This window comes from Lathyrus oleraceus, chromosome 5 (genome assembly GCF_024323335.1).
Source record: "Lathyrus oleraceus cultivar Zhongwan6 chromosome 5, CAAS_Psat_ZW6_1.0, whole genome shotgun sequence".
Lineage (NCBI taxonomy): Eukaryota > Viridiplantae > Streptophyta > Magnoliopsida > Fabales > Fabaceae > Lathyrus > Lathyrus oleraceus.
The window spans coordinates 292,337,166-292,356,993 of record NC_066583.1 but is presented as its reverse complement, the minus strand read 5'-3'; the positions used below and the strand labels follow the sequence as shown (position 1 = coordinate 292,356,993).

Here is a 19,828-nt window from a genome sequence, read left to right as displayed (position 1 = left end):
GCATTTATGTAAAAAAAAACTTTATAATTAGTGGATCAAAATCAAATAGATTGAATTGAATTAGTTAAGAATTATATTTTGCGGCAATTGAATAAATTGTGAATAAGTGGATGAAATTGGTAGTAGTAAATATATTATAGAAGTGCAGAAAAGTTAAGATCTACATAATATATGAAATATATTAGAGTATATTTTTGGTGGCTATGGCTCCTTATGAGAGTATTTTCCAACATAGTGGCAGCCATGCATAATAGTTTAATCTAATGTATTTGTGTTACCTTGAACAATTCCCATTACCGTAACCTTCTGCCTTTTCTAACTAACACAAACTCACTGAGATCCCAAGATTTTCAGTCCTTTAATCAAATCAAGAATGTCAAATTTAGTTGAATCTCTCCTCAAAGAAAGAAAGTATCCATTCATTTTCACCTTCTCTGCCTTACTTATTTGGTTCATGATCCTCCTCTACGCCAACACCACCACCTTCACAACCTCTGATCCAAAAGCCTTCTACCCTGATGTCAAAGTGCAGCAACCACTCGACCAACATCAATTTAGAATTAACGTTTAAGATGTGACCCAAACATATTTAAAATAAGAAATAGACTAATTGAGTATTTTTATTTGGTTTGATATGAAAATTTATTTTATTTCTGAAATTTCTCCACAATATGGATATTCAATTTAAACTATTTTGACACAAATCTGGTTTTATAAATATGGGTATGAATTTTAGACCCATATCCGATCCTAGAATAGGAAGGTCGACTGGACTCGATCCTACCCTAGAATAGGAAGGTCGACTCGACCCGACCCGACCCATGAAAAGAAAATCGGTTATTAACGAAATGATGTCCCCGTTAAGTTAACTTTTTTTTTTCTGCCGGTTTCCACTTGAGTGAGAAAACGAGGAACCATTACATGAGAGTATAATTACTTTTTCGGTTTTGCAGATACAAATTTCAAGCGTGTAGGGAAAATGAAAATCGCGAAAACGGCGATTCTTGTTCTACTAATATCGTTCCTTTCAGTTTTGCACTTCTCAAACGCTGAAGAAGAAGCTTTTGATGTTCGCAAACATCTCTCTACTGTATCCAGGTTTTTCTCTTTCATTCCCCTAATCATAATCAACCAAAATCCTTCGTTTTTCCTTTATTCTGCTTCCTCATTTTTGTTGCCTTTGATTTTGACAAGACTTCTATATGCATTTGTGATTGCGTGTGTGCTTGATCAATTTTTTGAAACTTAATTGAGATTGATGAAATTGCGCGTGTTAATTTTCTGCTTAGGTACGGAGTTGTGAAAGACATTACTGACAAGAACTTCATTCCTTCTAAAATTCCTGAAGGATGCACTCCAATACATTTAAATCTAGTGGTAATTTTCTTACCAGTTTAGGGTTTAATTATTTCATTAGTTATGAATGATGTTCTACTTTTACCACACATTTACGCTTGTTTTTGTAATTTTCACATAAATTCCGTATATTTTATATTTCTATGCAGCGTGTTCAAGAGTATGATAATTGATAATGCTATGTTACATTGCCAGGCAAGGCATGGGACCCGTTCTCCTACAAAGAAAAGAATAAAGCAGTTGGACAATTTGTCAGCCCATTTGGAAGTTCTTATAAAGGATGCAAAAGAGAAACATTTGTCTTCGGAGAGAATTCCTACTTGGTTGAATGGATGGAAATCTCCTTGGCAAGGAAAGCTTAAGGGCGGTGAGTTAATTAGAAGAGGAGAGGAAGAATTATATGCTCTTGGAATCAGGGTTAGAGATAGGTTTCCAAGTTTGTTTGATGAGGATTACCATCCAGACATATATCCTATAAAGGCAACTCAGGTGAGTTCATCTTCATTTTTATCTTTAGGTAGATTTGTTCTTTTGAAGTTTCTGGTAATCTCAACGTACGATAGTGTCACTAATAGTTTTGGGAGAGTTAGAACACATTGTTTTGAATTAATAAATGAATGCTAATACATCATGATTAGTTGCAGTGCCACTGTAACACTGAGAGTCTAAGACATGAATTTTCCTTTTGATATTTCAAAAACTTAGAGATAGGTTTCCAAGTTTGTTTGATGAGGATTACCATCCAGACATATATTCTATAAAGGCAACTCAGGTGAGTTCATCTTCATTTTTATCTTTAGGTAGATTTGTTCTTTTGAAGTTTCTGGTAATCTCAACGTACGTTAGTGTCACTAATAGTTTTGGGAGAGTTAGAACACATTGTTTTGAATTAATAAATGAATGCTAATACATCATGATTAGTTGCAGTGCCACTGCAACACTGAGAGTCTAAGACATGAATTTTCCTTTTGATATTTCAAAAACTTATGCATCTCTCTTATGTGTGCAAAATAGATTCCCCGAGCATCAGCTAGTGCTGTCGCATTTGGAATGGGTATTTTCAGTGGCAATGGAACTCTTGGACCTGGGGAGCACAGAGCCTTTTCTGTTATAAGTGAAAACCGTGCTAGTGACACCATGCTGAGATTTCATGAATGTTGTCAAAACTACAAGGTAATGCTGTAGCAATTATTAATTTCTCAGTTGGATTTCTAATGCAAAAGTTTCATGTTTATCTGACACAATTACATTACATGTAATCTGATTATAGATTAGCCAATTTCATGCATTTTAATGTATTTACAATTATGCTTCTATGCATTATTGTTATATACAGTCACCCAAGCTGCATGTGGCACTTTTTCTGCTGGGCGTATATTTTAGACCATTTTTGATGGCCAATCAGGAAAATCATGTTTTTGTGTTCCTTTCAGCGATAAATTTGCTTATATTTTTCTGTTATGTGCTTTCTGCTTACAGTTTTGTCCCGTTACACCGTTCCTACGGAGATTAACAAATTTAGTTGAAATCACTATATTTGTCTAATGTAGGCCTTCATATGTTGAATATGAAAGCAATTTTGTGTTTAAAGAGGCTATACTTAAAATATTCATACATATGTTATCTCTGTTTATCTAAATTGTATATTTTGTGATCTTCGGTAGTCTTAAAGGTATTGAATGTTTTGTAACAAAAAAAGTAGTCTCTAGTTTTTTTCCTGACTTTTTTTTTATGGTTATATGATTTTTTTTTTATGAGAGCAGGATTTCAGGAAAAGGCAGGAGCCCGCAGTTGATAAACTTAAGGAACCTACCTTGGATGAGATTACATCTGCATTAGTTGGGCGTTATGGACTGAATTTTACAAGGCAGGTTACAGCATCTCTTTGGTTCTTATGTAAAGAGGTGACACCATTTCTTTATTCCCAACTTCTGATTTTCCCTATGTTTTTATTTTAAGTTCAGACATAATCATTTACTTGTGTCTTGGATGTTAGTTATTTTTGTTTTTCTGTTTCCAATTGTTCGTTTTGTGGTTATTTTGGCAGGAAGCATCCTTGTTGGATATAACTGATCAAGCTTGTAGTCTTTTCAGCCCATCTGAGGTACTTTGTACTTTTATGGTCAAGATGTTGTGATTTGATATTTGATCTAACCTTTGACTTTTTCCTTTTTATTTGCTTGGAAATATTTAAATATAGTAAAAATTAAAAGATGTCAGACCATCATTTAATTTTGACTTTATGATATCCAAGAACCAAGTTTTGACTCCTTGATATGATATTTCTATAATATGTCAATTGACCTCAAAGAAACTGAATATGACGTTTTTCATGCTGTGAATGCCAAGGAAGTTACTATTGATGAGTGTATTCAAAAAACTCGTTTAGCTCCCGCACATATAATCAAGATTTGTGGCTGAGTTTTTCTCCAATACAATTGCATGTATGCTTATAAAATGTTAAATTTTGTGTATATAGATTACATTGCTGGAGTGGACAGATGACTTAGAAATGTACATTCTGAAGGGTTATGGTAAATCAATAAATTATAGAATGGGGATGCCATTACTTGAAGATGTTGTTCAATCCATGGAGCAAGCTATCATGGCTAAAGAAGGTAGTTTAGCATTTTTAGTATTGAGGTTCTTGCATGTCATATCATTTTCTTAGAATTTGGATTGGGCCTAACTCAATCTTACATAACCGATTTATAAGATGAAGATTGGTCTCACTTATAAACAGATTTCCAAGTCATATCCCATCCGATGTGTGATTCTTTAACACACACCCTCACACCCAGTACTATTGAACTTGGTGCGTACATATAAATGGTGGGTAGTGGAAACCTGATAGCAGGTGTCCCAACGGATCTCGGAGTCTCTGATACCATTTTCATAATTGCACCGTGCCTCTTTTCTGCTCCATGCTCCTCCTCCTCCTTCCCACGACCTCAAGTTTGTTTGCAAAAGGCCAACCGGGAAGCAATAACCCTACCACAATCATCTCTATACTATTGTGTTTTTCTTCATTCACCAAGCCACCGAAAGCTTTTCTGGACTCTCTTTCTCCGCAGCACCATGGCTCTCGCTACCGAGGGCGCAACGAATTCTGTGGAGGCGTGGCCTTTAGCTTTCTGATGGATAAAGATAATTAAGAGATGTCGCGTTAGAGTAACCGATGTCGTTCTGGTAGATAATCTTGGTCGTGTTCCATACCTGGTGGATTATATGATCCTGCTTTTGGTCCTCTTGTGGATAGGTTTCCTTGTAAAACCTGTGGTCTTGCCCAAAGATCACTACTCAGGTCATTTTGGTCATATCGAGCTTGTTGCACCTGTCTACAACCCTTTGATATTCACATTTCTTGGCAATATTATAAAGAAAACATGTTTCTCTTGCCATCATTTTAAGGCCTAGTAGAAACGAGGTGGGAGAGCTTGTGTCCCAATTGAAGTTAATTATGGATGGGAATGTTAGCAAGGCCAAAAGTTTGGATGAAATTGAATTAGATGGACCTCTAGATTCAGGCGATGGTGATGTTGATGATGAAAACCAATGTAGTAGAATCGAGCAACCGGTAGAAAATTGGACATCCCTTCAATTTTCCGAGGCAATGTCCGTTCTAAGAACATTTCTACATAAGGATTACAGGAAGTGTCAAAATTGTGGAAACGTCAGTCCTAAAATTACTAATCCAAAGTTTCACGTGAAAGCTCTCTCAGCTTCTCAAGCTAGAGCAAATGCAGCGATGCATCCTTGACAAGTGAAACAATTAATGATGAAATATCTTTAGGAAGTGTGGATAATGAAAGTCGAATATTGTCTAATAAGTTTGTTGGACTTTCCGTCTTAATTGCGGTCCACCCCTAGTCGCCTTAACTGCGGCACTTTGGCTTGCCTCATTGCAGCCCCTAACACCTTCATTGTGTTAACTCTGAAGGGGTGAATTTAGTCCCACATTACCAAGAGATATATGGTCTGTGTTGTGTTTATAAGTGGGGGCAATCCTCATCTTACAAGTCAGTTTTTTAGGGATGAGTTAGGCCCAATCCAAATTCTGAGATGGTATTAGAGCCTATCCTAGATCCACTGTTGGGCTTCCCGCATCGTCCACGCTTCAGGCTCATTGAAGCCCAAGCGAGAGGGGGTGTGTTGGACTTTCCGCCTTAATTACGGTCCTCCCCTAGTCGTCTTAATTGTGGCATTTTGGCTTGCCTCATTGCATCCTCTAACACCTTCATTGTGTTAGCTTTGAAGGGGTGGATTTAGTACCACATTGCTAAGAGATATGGTATGTGTTGTGTTTATAAGTGGGGGGAATCCTCACCTTACAAGTCGGTTTTGTAGGGATGAGTTGGACCCATCCCAAATTCTGAGAAAGTTTATTGAGCAAACTTCACTTTTTGGGTCTTTGCTACCCTCCCTATTTAGGGAATTCTAGAGCTTTTGTGGAAAAGTGAAGCTACGCTGTGCTCGTATATCAGTGACCTTCAAAATCAAGGTTTTGGAAAGAAAGTCGGTCACTCGATATTCTTTTTGGAAAACATTTTCGTTGCACCAATCAAATTTTGCCCCACAATGAAAGCAGGTGATAATTCGGCAGATCATCCTCAAACTGTTATGTTGAGTAAGGTTTTAGAGTCCAACATATCCTTGGGACAAGCCCATCTAAACACGTCAGATGCATCAATCATCTTTGTTGAAATACAAGAGACTAAGAGACATTTGAATAAACCGTGTGTTTTGAAAAGCATTACGGAGACTTTATTATATATAGAGAGATTATAACTAATTACATGATATAGTCGATGTGAGATTATTCGATATACAAATATTCTTAATATTATATTTACAAATATCAATACTCCCCCTCAAGTTTGAGCATATAAGTCAAACGCACCAAGCTTGTTACATATATAATTAGTTTGGGACTTCGTAGAGATTTTGTAAACACGTCTGCCAATTGATCATTAGAGTTGACAAAGTTTGTGACGATGTCACCTGATTCAATTTTCTCTCTGATAAAGTGACAGTCTATCTCAATATGTTTGGTCCTCTCATGGAAGACTGGATTTGAAGTAATGTGCAATGCGGCTTGATTATCACAAATAAGTGTCATTGGTCTTGCTTCTTCAATTTGAAGTTCCTTGAGCAACTGTTTTAACCAAATAAGTTCACATGTTGCCATTGCCATGACCATATACTCTGCCTCGGCGCTTGATCTTGCAACTACGTTTTGTTTCTTACTTTTCCAGGATATAAGGTTGCCTCCAACAAGTACACAATACCCAGAGGTGGATCGTCTATCAATGGGTGACCCTGCCCAATCAGCATCGGAGTATCCAACTATCTGAGTATGTCCTTTATTTTCATACACTAGACCTTTTCTTGGAGCACATTTGATGTATCTCAGAATCCGGATAACATCATCCATGTGTTCCTGACAAGGGGAGTTTAAGAACTGACTTACGACACTAATTGCAAAAGAAATGTCCGGACGAGTGACTGTGAGATAATTCAACTTTCCAATCAATCTTCTATACCTTCCTGAGTCAGATAAAGGCTCCCCCTGATTGGGTAGTAGTTTGACACTTGGATCCATAGGAGTATCAGCTGGTTTAACATTCAACAAACTTGTTTCTTCCAAAATATCCACAACATATTTCCGTTGAGAAATCACCAAACCATCTTTAGATTGAGCTACCTCAATACCCAAGAAATAACGAAGTTTACCAAGATCTTTTGTCTGAAATTGATTCGAGAGATGTTGCTTTAACTGGAATATACCCTGTTGATCACTACCAGTTATGACAATATCATCTACGTACACAATAAGATAAATACACCCTTGGGCTGAGTGACGATAAAAAACAGAATGATTAGCTTCACTACGGATCATACCAAACTGTTGTACTACAGTGCTGAATCTGCCGAACCAAGCTCTCGGAGATTGCTTAAGACCATAAAGAGACCTGTGTAACCTACACACCATATTCGATGACTCCCCCTAAGCAACAAATCCAGGTGGTTGTTCCATATATACTTCCTCTTCAAGATCACCATGTAAAAAAGCATTTTTGATGTCAAGTTGATGAAGAGGCCAATGTCGAATGGCTGCAATGGCTAGAAGAAGTCTAACAGATGTCATCTTGGCTACAGGCGAGAAGATATCATTATAATCCAATCCAAAAATCTGAGTGTATCCTTTGGCTACCAAACGAGCTTTAAATTGATCAATTTTACCATCTGGACCAACCTTCACTGTATAAAGCCAACGACAACCTACTAAAGATTTCCCATGGGGTAGAGGAACCAGTTCCCAGGTACCATAGCTTTGAAGAGCACACATTTCATCAATCATTGCTTGCCTCCACTCAGGGTGAGATAATGCTTCACCTGGAGTTTTAGGAATAGAAACAGAAGACAAAGAAGACGGGAAAGACGATGATCGGAAGATCGGACTCAGGTTGCAGGATCAGATCTGGTGATGACGGAGGCGTCGGAGGAGAGTTTTCAATGACCTCAGGGACAAGTATGACTTCAGGGACAGGGACGACAAGCGTTGGGTGACGACGCTGATATGTTTGAAGTGGTCGAGAAGTGGGTGGGTCAGGAGCCCTAGACTGATGGGGGATAATGATAGACGAGACATTAATAACTGCCGGAAAAGGTGTGGGAGTACTTTCTTGAATGGGTTATGGAGTTACGTGATTGGACTCGAAATATGGAACCGACTCGAAGAAGGTAATATCGGCCGATACTAGATATCGTTGTAAAGTATGTGAATAACAACAATAACCTTTTTGGGATCGATGATAACCAAGAAAGACACACTTTAGTGATCGAGCTGAGAGTTTATCAAGACCAGGAGAGAGATTGTGTACAAAACATGTGGACCCGAAGACTTGAGGAGGAATGGGGTGAAGTGGGGAATTGGGAAAAAGGATTGAATGAGGGATTTTATTATTAAGGACAGATGAGGGCATGCGATTTATAAGGTAACATGCCGTTAGCACAGCATCCCCCCAAAACCGAAGTGGAACATTACTATGGAGAAGTAGGGTCCGAGTGGTTTCTACAAGATGCCGATTTTTGCGTTCGGCTACCCCGTTTTGTTGAGGTGTGTGAGGGCAAGATGTTTGATGGAGAATACCATTGCGTGACATAAAATTCTGAAATTGTTGGGATAAATATTCACGAGCATTGTCACTTCTTAAGGTACGGATAGACACAGCGAATTGAGTTCTTATTTCTTGATAGAATTGTTCAAAAATAGAAAATAATTCAGACTTATTCTTCATTAAAAATAACCACGTGCAACGTGAAAAATCATCAATAAAGGTGACAAAATACCTAGACTCAAGAGTAGAGACAGTACGCGAGGGACCCCAAACATCGGTGTGAACTAAAGCAAAAGGGGACGAACCTCGTTTATTGACTCGATTGGGAAATTGATCACGAGTGTGTTTCCCTAGCTGACACGACTCACAATGTAAAGTAGATACCTTCGATAAATTTGGCACCAAATTATGTAGTTTGGAAAGACTGGGATGACCTAACTGAGCATGGATAGTGAGTGGAGAATCTTTGGCTGAGCATGTCTAAGATGACACTGAGAGGTAATAAAGGCCTTGAGACTCACATCCGACACCAATCGTCCGTCCCGAACTCCGATCCTGCAGGGTAACATTATTGAGTGAAGGTGACACTACAATCAAGAGAACGAGTTAAACGACTGACTGAAAGTAAATTAAATGGACAATTAGGTACATAGAGGACATAATTAACCGAGAGAGAAGGTAGAATTTGAACAGCACCGATCCCTTCAGATCGGGTTTGAGAACCATTGGCAGAAGTTATAGTAGGTAAGAAACCGGATGTAGAGAGGGAAGAGAAAAGATTTTTATTATCGGTAACATGATCAGACGCACCAGAATCAAGGATCCAAGATGATTGAGAAAGACAAGCAGATGAGTTACCAGTGTGTGCTATCGAAGCAGTAGAATCCAAGTTCTGATAATTCTGATACCACCTGAGGAAATTATCGTAGTTTGGCGTAAAGTTATGAGGAGTAGCCATGAGTATCGGATCTGAAACAATTGCCCTATGGAGAGTGGAGCGGTGGGAAAATTGTCGGGATCGATCGTCGGAGGTGCTGTCATGTGCGGAGGTTTCTGCCGATGAAAAGTGGGGAGCGGCTGGATCGGAAGAGGCGCTTTTGCTGGTAGGTTACCGGAGAATTTTGAAAAGTGAGAGGCAAACCGGAGTGATGACACGGTTTGCAAAAAAAAAGAATTCACCGGAAGACAGTGGGTCAACCGGATAAAGCACGGCGAAGAAAGAATTGCCTCTTAGCAGGCTCTAGATACCATGTTGAAATACAAGAGACTACGAGACATACATTTGAATAAACCGTGTTTTGAAAAACACTACGGAGACTTTATTATATATAGAGAGATTATAACTAATTACATGATATAGTCGATGTGAGACTATTCGATATACAAATATTCTTAATACTATATTTACAAATATCAACAATCTTAGACGGTGGATGGATCTTCCAAAAGCCAAAAAGCCGTGATTACTGGAATATGTCAATTGCTGGAAAAGAAGGAAGGCATCTTTCGCCAGAAAATGATGAGAAAGAGGGTTAATTTTGCATGCCGCTCTGTCATATCACCAGATCCTTATTTAGCAGTCAATGAAATTGGGATTCCCCCATATTTTGCTCTAAGGTTAATATATCCTGAGAGTTACTCCTTGGAATGTAGTCAAGTTAAGGGAAGCTATCCTAAATGGTCCTGAAACCCATCTGTGTGCCACGCTCTATGCTGATAAAACATCAACACTCACGCTTCCACTAGAGAGGAGGTTACGTTCTTTTACATCAAGGAAATTACAATCGTCAAGAGGGGAGATACGTCACCATGAATTTGAAGGAAAAGTTGTGCATCGTCACTAGAAGGATGGCGATGTAGTGCTTGTCAATCTACAGCCAACACTTCATAAGCCTAATATAATGCTACATGCAGTCCGTGTTCTAAAGGGGGAGAAAACAATTTGCATGCATTATGCAAACTGCAGTACATACAATGCCGATTTTGATGGTGATGAGATTAATGTTAATTTTCCACATGAAGAAATTTCAGGCGCTGAAGCTTACATTCTTGTAAATGCCAACAACCAATATGTGAAGCCTACAAGTGGTGATCCAATCAGAGCCTTGATTCAGGATCATATTGTAAGTGCTGATCTTCTCAAAAAAAAAAAAGATACCTTTTTGAGCTGTGACGAGTTCAATCAACTTCTCTACAGTTCTGGTGTATCCATGACTGCGTCAGGCTTTGTCACTTGTAAACCAGGTCAGAAAATATTCATGTCAAACTCCGAGAGTGAAATGTTTCAGTTTCCTCCACCAATATTCAAGCCAGAGCCACTGTGGACAGGGAAACAGGTTATCAATCATTGCTATGCTATAGCACTAAAGGTTGCCCACCATTTACTGTTGAGAAGAATGCGAAAATCTCAATCTAGTTTTTTTAAGACTCAAATGAGGAGGGAAAAAACACACTAAAGATACCTCAAGAAAAAGGGATAAGAATGAGGATAAATTGTTGATATATAAAAGTGATTTGGTGCGTGGTGTAGTTGACAAGGCTCAATTTGGTGAGTATGGAATGGTGCATACAGTGCAAGAGTTTTATGGCTCAAATACTGCTGGCATTCTTCTGTCAGCATTAAGTTGGCTATTCACCAACTTTTTACAGATGCACGGGTTCACATGTGGGGTTGATGATCTTCTGATAACAGAAGGAAAGGATAGTGAAAGAATAAATCAACTTGGTGACATTGTGACATTGTTCATCGTGAATTCATTGGAGTCATGGAAAGTGATAATATTGATCCAATCACAACGCGGTTGAATGTTGAGAAAAAAATACGCAGTAATGGAGAAGCAGCCTTAACATACTTAAATAGGAAGATGATAAGTAATCTTAACTCCAGAACTAGCTCAGTAATGGATTTCTCTTATGACTACATCTGGAGCTAAGGGAAGTATGGTCAACTTCTAGCATATATCTTCTCATCTTGGCCAGCAAGAGTTGGAAGGAAAACGAGTCCCACGTATGGTTTCTGGCAAGACCTTACTATGCTTTCTATCATGGGATTGTTCCCCCAGGGCAGGAGGGTTAATTATTGATCGGTTTCTTACTGCTCTTCATCCACAGGAATATTACTTTCATTGTATGGCTGGTCGAGAAGGAACAAAGAATTGGTTTACAGCAACTGTTGCCGTCAGCTAGGTAGATCCAGTCCTTATATTAACAAGTTGCCTGATGCTCTTAAAGGAAAAGCAGAAAACTTCATTCGTGATTTCTCTTCAAAACAGAGAAATTTCAGTTCATTGAAACATGAAGATTTTCTACAATTGATGGAGCACAAGTACATCTCAAGTCTTGCTCAACCAGGTGAACCAGTTGGTGTGTTAGCTTCTCAGTCTGGAAGAACCAGCAACACAAATGACTTTGAATACTTTCTATCTTGCTAGTCGAGGTGAAATGAATGTGATTCTTGGAATTCCTCGTTTGCACGAAATTGTGGTGGCAGCCTTAGATAGCATCAAGTCTCCCTTTACGTCATGCCCCCTGAGATCCAATAAATTATGGAAAATGCTATCTGCCTTGCAGACAAAATGAAAAAGATAACTATAGCTGACATAACCTATGAAGCACGGACTCCGACACGGACACCGGGACACGACACGGACACTCCGACACCGTTAATGTCCAAACATAGGACACTGACACCGCTATATATAAGAGAGTATTTCAGATTTATTTAGCCATCTATGATAAAAAAGTTGAAAATATTCTAATTAAAATTAAAATTTTTAATTCTTTATTGATAACATTGCTTAAATGCGCGTTTAACAAATTTAAATTTGTATGAGATTTGTCCAAAATATGTATAAACGTGTGTTGAAGCAAAGAAAAAAACAAATTTTTGTTTGAAACATTTGTCTGAATTGTGTGACATGTGTTATGAGTGTCATACGAGTGTCAACCATTGATTTAAAGAGTGTTGAAACAAAGAAAAAACTCATTTTTTAGTGGACACTTGTCTGACTTTCTGACACTTCTTTGACTTTTTCGACATGTGTCGTACGGGTGCCATACAAGTGTCGGACACTGTGACACGCCTACTCGTAGAGGTGTCCGTGCTTCAAAGGACATAACTTAAAATATGAAAGTTTCTGTTGTACCCAATGCCATAAAAGACCAACACATTTGCAATATATATAAGCTTACGATGAAACTGCATAAACCTAAACACTATCCAAAATACACTGATATTACACTTGAAGACCGGGAGGAAACTCTAAGAGTTAGCTTTGTGAGGGAATTGGAGGATGCGATTGAAAGTTACATTAAAATATTTCCAAGGCAAAAGTGGTCTAGAAAATGATCATAGCAATGATTCAGAATCTAACAAAAATGGTCAAACTGACGATGACGGTGATGGTGATACTGATGACACAGAGGATGCTACAGAGGATGCTGATGATCTTGGTTAAAAGAGTAAACAGCAAGCTATGGATGAGGTTGATTACGATGATGGTCTTGAAGAGGAAACATGCGAGATGGTATTAGAGCCTATCCTAGATCCGTTGTTGGGCTTTTCACATCGTCCACGCTTCGGGCTCATTGAGGCCCAAGCGTGAGGGTGTGTTGGAATTTCTGCCTTCATTGTGGTCTGCCCCTAGTCGCCTTAATTGCGGCATTTGTCTTGCCTTAATTGCAGCCTCCAACATCTTCATTGTGTTGGATTTGAAGGGGTGAATTTAGTCCCACATTATTTAGAGATATGGTCAGTGTTGTGTTTATAAGGGGGGACAATCCTCACCTTACGAGCCGGTTTTGTAGGGATGAGTTAGGTCCAACCAAATTCTGAGAAGAATAAAGAGAGGTAAAGGAGAATCCTGGTTCAGAGAGGATGTAGAAGGAGAAGAGGAAGAGAGGAGGGGGAGAGGAATCCAAGAAGGTTTTACACATTTTTTTTAAGAATTGAGTCCCTGGGCACTCTTCTCACACCGACTGATAGAATTTACTTTCCTGCCTTCCCTTGCTGGTTTAGCTCCATATGTTAATCATTTGTTTTGCTGAACCATTTATCCTTTGTCACTATTGGTATGTAACATTTTGTCAATGTTATGGGTTGAAATCCTAGTTAATTCAGAATTAGTAAGTAGAGTTAGTATTACTTCACTATTGATTGTTTTTCCTTTTGGAGGCTGTATCTTGAATAAGGGGCATTGTGAACCATTCTCTCATTTCAACTTTCTTTATTGCTTCTGTAGAAAAACATGTGCCTGGCAGCTTTGAAAAAGCAAGACTTCGGTTTGCACATGCTGAAACTGTAGTCCCATTCTCATGTCTGCTTGGTTTATTTCTTGAAGGGTCTGGTAAGGCTTTTATAGTATATTCGTGAATAAATTTTTATCAATTTCTATTTTGGTTTCATTGCAAAGTAGTGGTAGAGTATGTTTATGATTATAATTATTCTCTTTCAACAGAGTTTGACACAATCCAGAAGGAGATACCTTTGGCATTTCCTCTAAAGCCTCCACAGAAAAGAAAATGGAGGGGTAGCATTGTGGCTCCTTTTGCTGGTAACAACATGCTGGTCCTGTATAGATGTCCTGCGCCAGACAAAGCTAGAAGCAAGCACTTTGTGCAAGTGCTGCACAATGAACACCCCATTCCAATGCCGGTAAGCTTTTGGTTTCTTATGAAGTCTATGAATGTGGTTCAGAGGTTGTTGAGTTTTACTCTTGATTGTTTAAACCTGTATTATGTCGTTGTGCATCAATAACACAATTTTGTGGTGCTATTGTGGCTACAGGGTTGTAATGGTTCTGATTTCTGTCCATTTGAAGTATTCAAGGTGACACTATGATCCCACTCTATTACACAAAATGATCAGTGTGCAAGATTAATTTGGTAACATTTTTTTAATCTACCACTAATTTTATTACCGATTTTTCATCACAGGAAAAAATAGTTGCTCCTCATCGGAAGCATGACTACGATACAGTCTGTAATGCAAAGCTAGAGCAGAAGCCCTCGGGCAGCAAGATATTCCAAATACTTCAGTGGTTTTTTCAACTAGGGAAAGGTGACAAGTACCCCAAAGATGAATTTTAGTTTGTTTTCTGGAAAGGAGTCTGAGATCAATTCTCAAGTCCTTTTTTGGCAGTACCACTAAACAAATTTCAGGCAAAGCACGATTTCCTTCTAGCAGAGTACATCGATTTGAATGCCTATGCAAAAATGCCTTTGGTATCTTAAGTTTGGTGTTCAAGCCACCCTGTTCTGTAGCTTGTAACCCCGGAGAGTTTTGGAGATGGAATGAAGAGTTCTAGATATTAGTTTCATTTTCTCCGCGAGAGTCTTAATCTCAGCACTTTACACATGTGATGTAGGTTAATGTTTCATGTTTCACACTTTTGCCATTTCAGTTTTTTTTTTCTCTTTTGGTATAGTGGATATTAATTAAAGTGGCGATCTTCTGATTTCTTGTAATGATCCAACTTTTGTTTGTTTGTTGAATGATTGTGTAGCAGTTTTAGATGAATGATGATATCATTTGAGAAATCATGTAAAGCCATTGCTTTTGAAACGGCTAAATTGAAGTGTTTATTTTACGTGTGCTACTGAATTTGTATTTAGCTCACAATCTCTCTTGTCACTTAATTCAGGAAAATTGGGACTACTATTGTAATTAGGAAAAGAAGAACGGAACAAAATAACATTATATTTTAGAAAAACAAAAACGGAATAGGATGCGTATGAAAGTATATTTTTAAATTTATGAAAAATAATTTTAAATTTTAAAAGGGTAACAATCCCTAATACTTAGAATATAATATTGTGAAATAAACTAATAAAATCAATGTATCAAAAACAAATAAAGCAATAAAAAAATTATAACGTTAAATATTAAAAATAAAAAACTTACAACCATTGTTTTTCTTTTTGTCTCTTTAAATTCAAAGTTTTCTTTTTAAATTTTATTTGATAAGATGGCTCATAGCGAAAGAGCTAAAACAATGAAAAACCAAAATTAAAAAACAATAAAAATATAATTTTTAAATAAAAAAGAGAACAAATATCTAAAGAATATTATGCTTCATATTCTAGAACATAGTATGTATTTTCTTCTCTCTCTTTCTCTTTATCTATCTATTTATCTATCTATCTATTTTCTCTCTTCACATTTCACTCTTTTTGACCTTAAGAATCATATTTTCATTCTCATTTTCACTTCCCACTATCCCCTTTCCTCTTCGACTTCTTTTCCCATTATTCCCATTAAAATTTAGTTTACTTTATTAAAATAAATTTAGTTAGCTTATTAATAATAATAATAATAATAATAATAATAATAATAATAATAATAAAATAATAAACATATATTTTTATTTTTATTTTTAGTTGATAACAATAATAATAATAATAATAATAAAAATAATAATAAAGATAATAAAATCATAAAAATATAATAAAATTGAAATAATAATATTAATATTATTTTAATTATTTTTAGGATGTTACATCTCTCCTTGGGCAAGCCTCTGTGCCATGGACACCACCTCATAGAGCGGATATCCAACATATAACATATGTCATCCTATTTGGGGTATCTTACAATTATATCACTATACAAAGATACACATATTTTTCATACATCACTTTACCCTTTTTTAGATTTATTATAGCTAATTTCGGTATTGAAGGACTAACCTTGTAAAATAAAGTATTTATTAAATAAGTTATTTTAGACCGTTGTATTTGATTTAGAATTAAAATTATTAGTTGGACTTTTCATTATTGTTTAGTTGACCTTTTAGTGTTTAAGTCTTTTATTTGATTATCCATTAATAATATTATATAATAAATTAGTGCCTTGACGAATTTTAGGATATCAAATGAATGTAATTTTTTTTAATTAGTGTTTTAAACTGAAACAAAAAATAGTTGAAGATCAAGTGGAATAAAGTTTTTATGCGATAGAGTGAGCTTCTAGTACAGTAGAGTGAAAGTAAGACTCAAACATACAAGTTAATGAGTGAATGAGAAAGTAGTATGAATGAGAGAATACTTGATGTGATACGTGTTGAATTTTATATAGTGTGAGTTGTTAAAACATATATGTGATATTCGGCACCTCATATGAGAGTTATCTTCCGATTAAATGTAATGACGAAAATATGCTAAAGGTGGAATCATGTGGTTGGGGTGAGGTCTTATATGTTGTATATGTCTTTTCGTGTAATAGTTGCTGCTGGAATTTCTATCTTTTGACGAACGGTCAAGAATAATAAATTATGTTTGGTTAGTTTGTTTTTTCTCTTAATTTTATTTATTATACTGTAAAACATATTTAGTTATTTATAAGTAAACTCCCCTAAAATAACTTTGTAAATATATCATGAAATGAATCAAGACCAAGAAATCATCTTGAGTTCTTCAAATTTACTTCATTGATTGAAATGGATATGCAACATATTGTTTCATTTTCTTTTGTCTTTATTTTTCACCCGAAGATTTTTTCCTGTCATAATATAGGAAATAGTACAATCATCCAATCATAATATAGGAAATAGTCAAATTAATTGACTATTGAGGTTTAGTGTTTTAAGTTGGATCAGCTCCTTCTAGTTGGTTCACATGTAAGAAAGTACTGGTTTCATGTAATATATACAGCATATATAGGTGAAGGGTTTCTAAATTCATATCTTCCCTCATCTTTGTGTCCAAATCAAAGCATTATTTTAATTAATAATGACAACACTAGAAAAAACAAAAGGGTTGTTTTCTAGAGGAGTAAAAGTATTCACCTAATTCTTCTTATCTTTTTTATTTAAAAAATGGAGAAGAAAATATTATCATTAGTAAATGAAAACTACTCATAGTTATTTTACAACTCTTTTTGACTGAATTTAGATTATATATAAAAAGAGAATATATTTGGATCTAGTGCTTCAGAAAAACTATTCTTAAAGGTTGAGATCTAAATGTACTTGTTATAAGAGTTGAATTAAAGTTCTATATTACTTAGAACAACATCAATTTAGAATTAACGTTTAAGATGTGAACCAAACATATTTAAAATAAGAAATAGACTAATTGAATATCATTATCAAATAATTGAGTATTTTTATTTGGTTTGATATGAAAATTTATTTTATTTCTAAAATTTCTCCACAATATAGATACCCAATTTAAACTATTTTGACACAAATCTGGTTTTTTAAATATGGGTTTGAATTTTAGATCCATATCCGATCCTAGAATAGGAAGGTCTCGATCCTACCCTAGAATAGGAAGGTCGACTCGACCCGACCCGACCCATGAAAAGAAAATCGGTTATTAACGAAATGATGTCCCCGTTAAGTTAACTTTTTTTTTTCTGCCGGTTTCCACTTGAGTGAGAAAACGAGGAACCATTACATGAGAGTATAATTACTTTTTCGGTTTTGCAGATACAAATTTCAAGCGTGTAGGGAAAATGAAAATCGCGAAAACGGCGATTCTTGTTCTACTAATATCGTTCCTTTCAGTTTTGCACTTCTCAAACGCTGAAGAAGAAGCTTTTGATGTTCGCAAACATCTCTCTACTGTATCCAGGTTTTTCTCTTTCATTCCCCTAATCATAATCAACCAAAATCTTTCATTTTTCCTTTATTCTGCTTCCTCATTTTTGTTGCCTCTGATTTTGACTAGACTTCTATATGCATTTGTGATTGCGTGTGTGCTTGATCAATTTTTTGAAACTTATTGAGATTGATGAAATTGCGCGTGTTAATTTTCTGCTTAGGTACGGAGTTGTGAAAGACATTACTGACAAGAACTTCATTCCTTCTAAAATTCCTGAAGGATGCACTCCAATACATTTAAATCTAGTGGTAATTTTCTTACCAGTTTAGGGTTTAATTATTTCATTAGTTATGAATGATGTTCCACTTTTACCACACATTTACGCTTGCTTTTGTAATTTTCACATGAATTCCGTATATTTTATATTTATATGCAGTCTGTTCAAGAGTATGATAATTGATAATTCTATGTTACATTGCCAGGCAAGGCATGGGACCCGTTATCCTACAAAGAAAAGAATAAAGCAGTTGGACAATTTGTCAGCCCATTTGGAAGTTCTTATAAAGGATGCAAAAGAGAAACATTTGTCTTCGGATAGAATTCCTACTTGGTTGAATGGATGGAAATCTCCTTGGCAAAGAAAGCTTAAGGGCGGTGAGTTAATTAGAAGAGGATAGGAAGAATTATATGCTCTTGGAATCAGGGTTAGAGATAGGTTTCCAAGTTTGTTTGATGAGAATTACCATCCAGACATATATCCTATAAAGGCAACTCAGGTGAAATCATCTTCATTTTTTCTTTAGGTAGATTTGTTCTTTTGAAGTTTCTGGTAATCTCAATGTACGTTAGTGTCACTAATAGTTTTGGGAGAGTTAGAAACACATTCTTTTGAATTAATAAATGAATGCTAATACATCATGATTAGTTGCAGTGCCACTGTAACACTGAGAGTCTAAGACATGAATTTTCCTATTGATATTTCAAAAACTTATGCATCTCACTTATGTGTGGAAAATAGATTCCCCGAGCATCAGCTAGCGATATCGCATTTGGAATGGGTATTTTCAGTGGCAATGGAACTCTTGGACCTGGGGAGCATAGAGCCTTTTCTGTTATAAGTGAAAACCGTGCTAGTGACACCGATGTTGAGATTTCATGAATGTTGTCAAAACTACAAGGTAATGCTGTAGCCATTATTAATTTCTCAGTAGGATTTCTAATGCAAAAGTTTCATGTTTATGTGACACAATTACATTACATGTAATCTGATTATAGATTAGCCAATTTCATGCATTTTAATGTATTTACAATTATGCTTCTATACATTATTGTTATATACAGTCACCCAAGCTGCATGTGGCACTTTTTCTGCTGGGCGTATATTTTAGACCATTTTTTATGGCCAATCAGGAAAGTCATGTTTTTGTGTTCCTTTCAGCGATAAATTTGCTTATATTTTTCTGTTATGTGCTTTCTGCTTACAGTTTTGTCTCGTCACACCGTTCCTACGGAAATTAACAAATTTAGTTGAAATCACTATATTTGTCTAATGTAGGCCTTCATATGTTTGAATATGAAAGCAATTTTGTGTTTAAAGAGGCTATACTTAAAATATTCATACATATGTTATCTCTGTTTATCTAAATTGTATATTTTGTGATCTTCGGTAGTCTTAAAGGTATTGAATGTTTTGTAACAAAAAAAGTAGTCTCTAGTTTTTTTCCTGACTTTTTTTTATGGTTATATTTTTTTTTATGAGAGCAGGATTTCAGGAAAAGGCAGGAGCCTGCAGTTGATAAACTTAAGGA

General features: G+C 36.1%; 1 protein-coding gene and 1 pseudogene across 9 annotated transcripts in view; both read left to right on the top strand.

Moving 5' to 3' along the window:
- Positions 1–19,828, top strand: part of LOC127084003 (uncharacterized) — a 54,400-nt gene that overhangs the window by 4,077 nt on the left and 30,495 nt on the right. The window contains exons 7-17 of one of the 9 annotated variants that reach the window (XR_007788599.1): positions 954–1,098; positions 1,290–1,377; positions 1,552–1,845; positions 2,371–2,529; positions 3,120–3,260; positions 3,404–3,460; positions 3,836–3,974; positions 13,718–13,822; positions 13,934–14,130; positions 14,263–14,304; positions 14,412–14,877. The exons of 4 other annotated variants lie outside the window; for them this stretch is intronic. Coding sequence is in view for 4 of the 5 variants with exons in the window: in XM_051024368.1 (XP_050880325.1) it covers positions 954–1,098; positions 1,290–1,377; positions 1,552–1,845; positions 2,371–2,529; positions 3,120–3,260; positions 3,404–3,460; positions 3,836–3,974; positions 13,718–13,822; positions 13,934–14,130; positions 14,263–14,304; positions 14,412–14,564 (1,520 nt within the window). In the remaining variant the exon portion in view is untranslated. Of the gene's footprint in view, positions 1–953; positions 1,099–1,289; positions 1,378–1,551; positions 1,846–2,370; positions 2,530–3,119; positions 3,261–3,403; positions 3,461–3,835; positions 3,975–13,717; positions 13,823–13,933; positions 14,131–14,262; positions 14,305–14,411; positions 15,074–17,905; positions 18,051–19,828 lie in introns of those variants that run through there. 4 more of the 9 variants (XM_051024368.1, XM_051024369.1, XM_051024370.1 and 1 more) reach the window with 4 other exon arrangements.
- LOC127084006 (DNA-directed RNA polymerase I subunit 1-like) lies at positions 3,982–11,913 on the top strand (annotated as a pseudogene).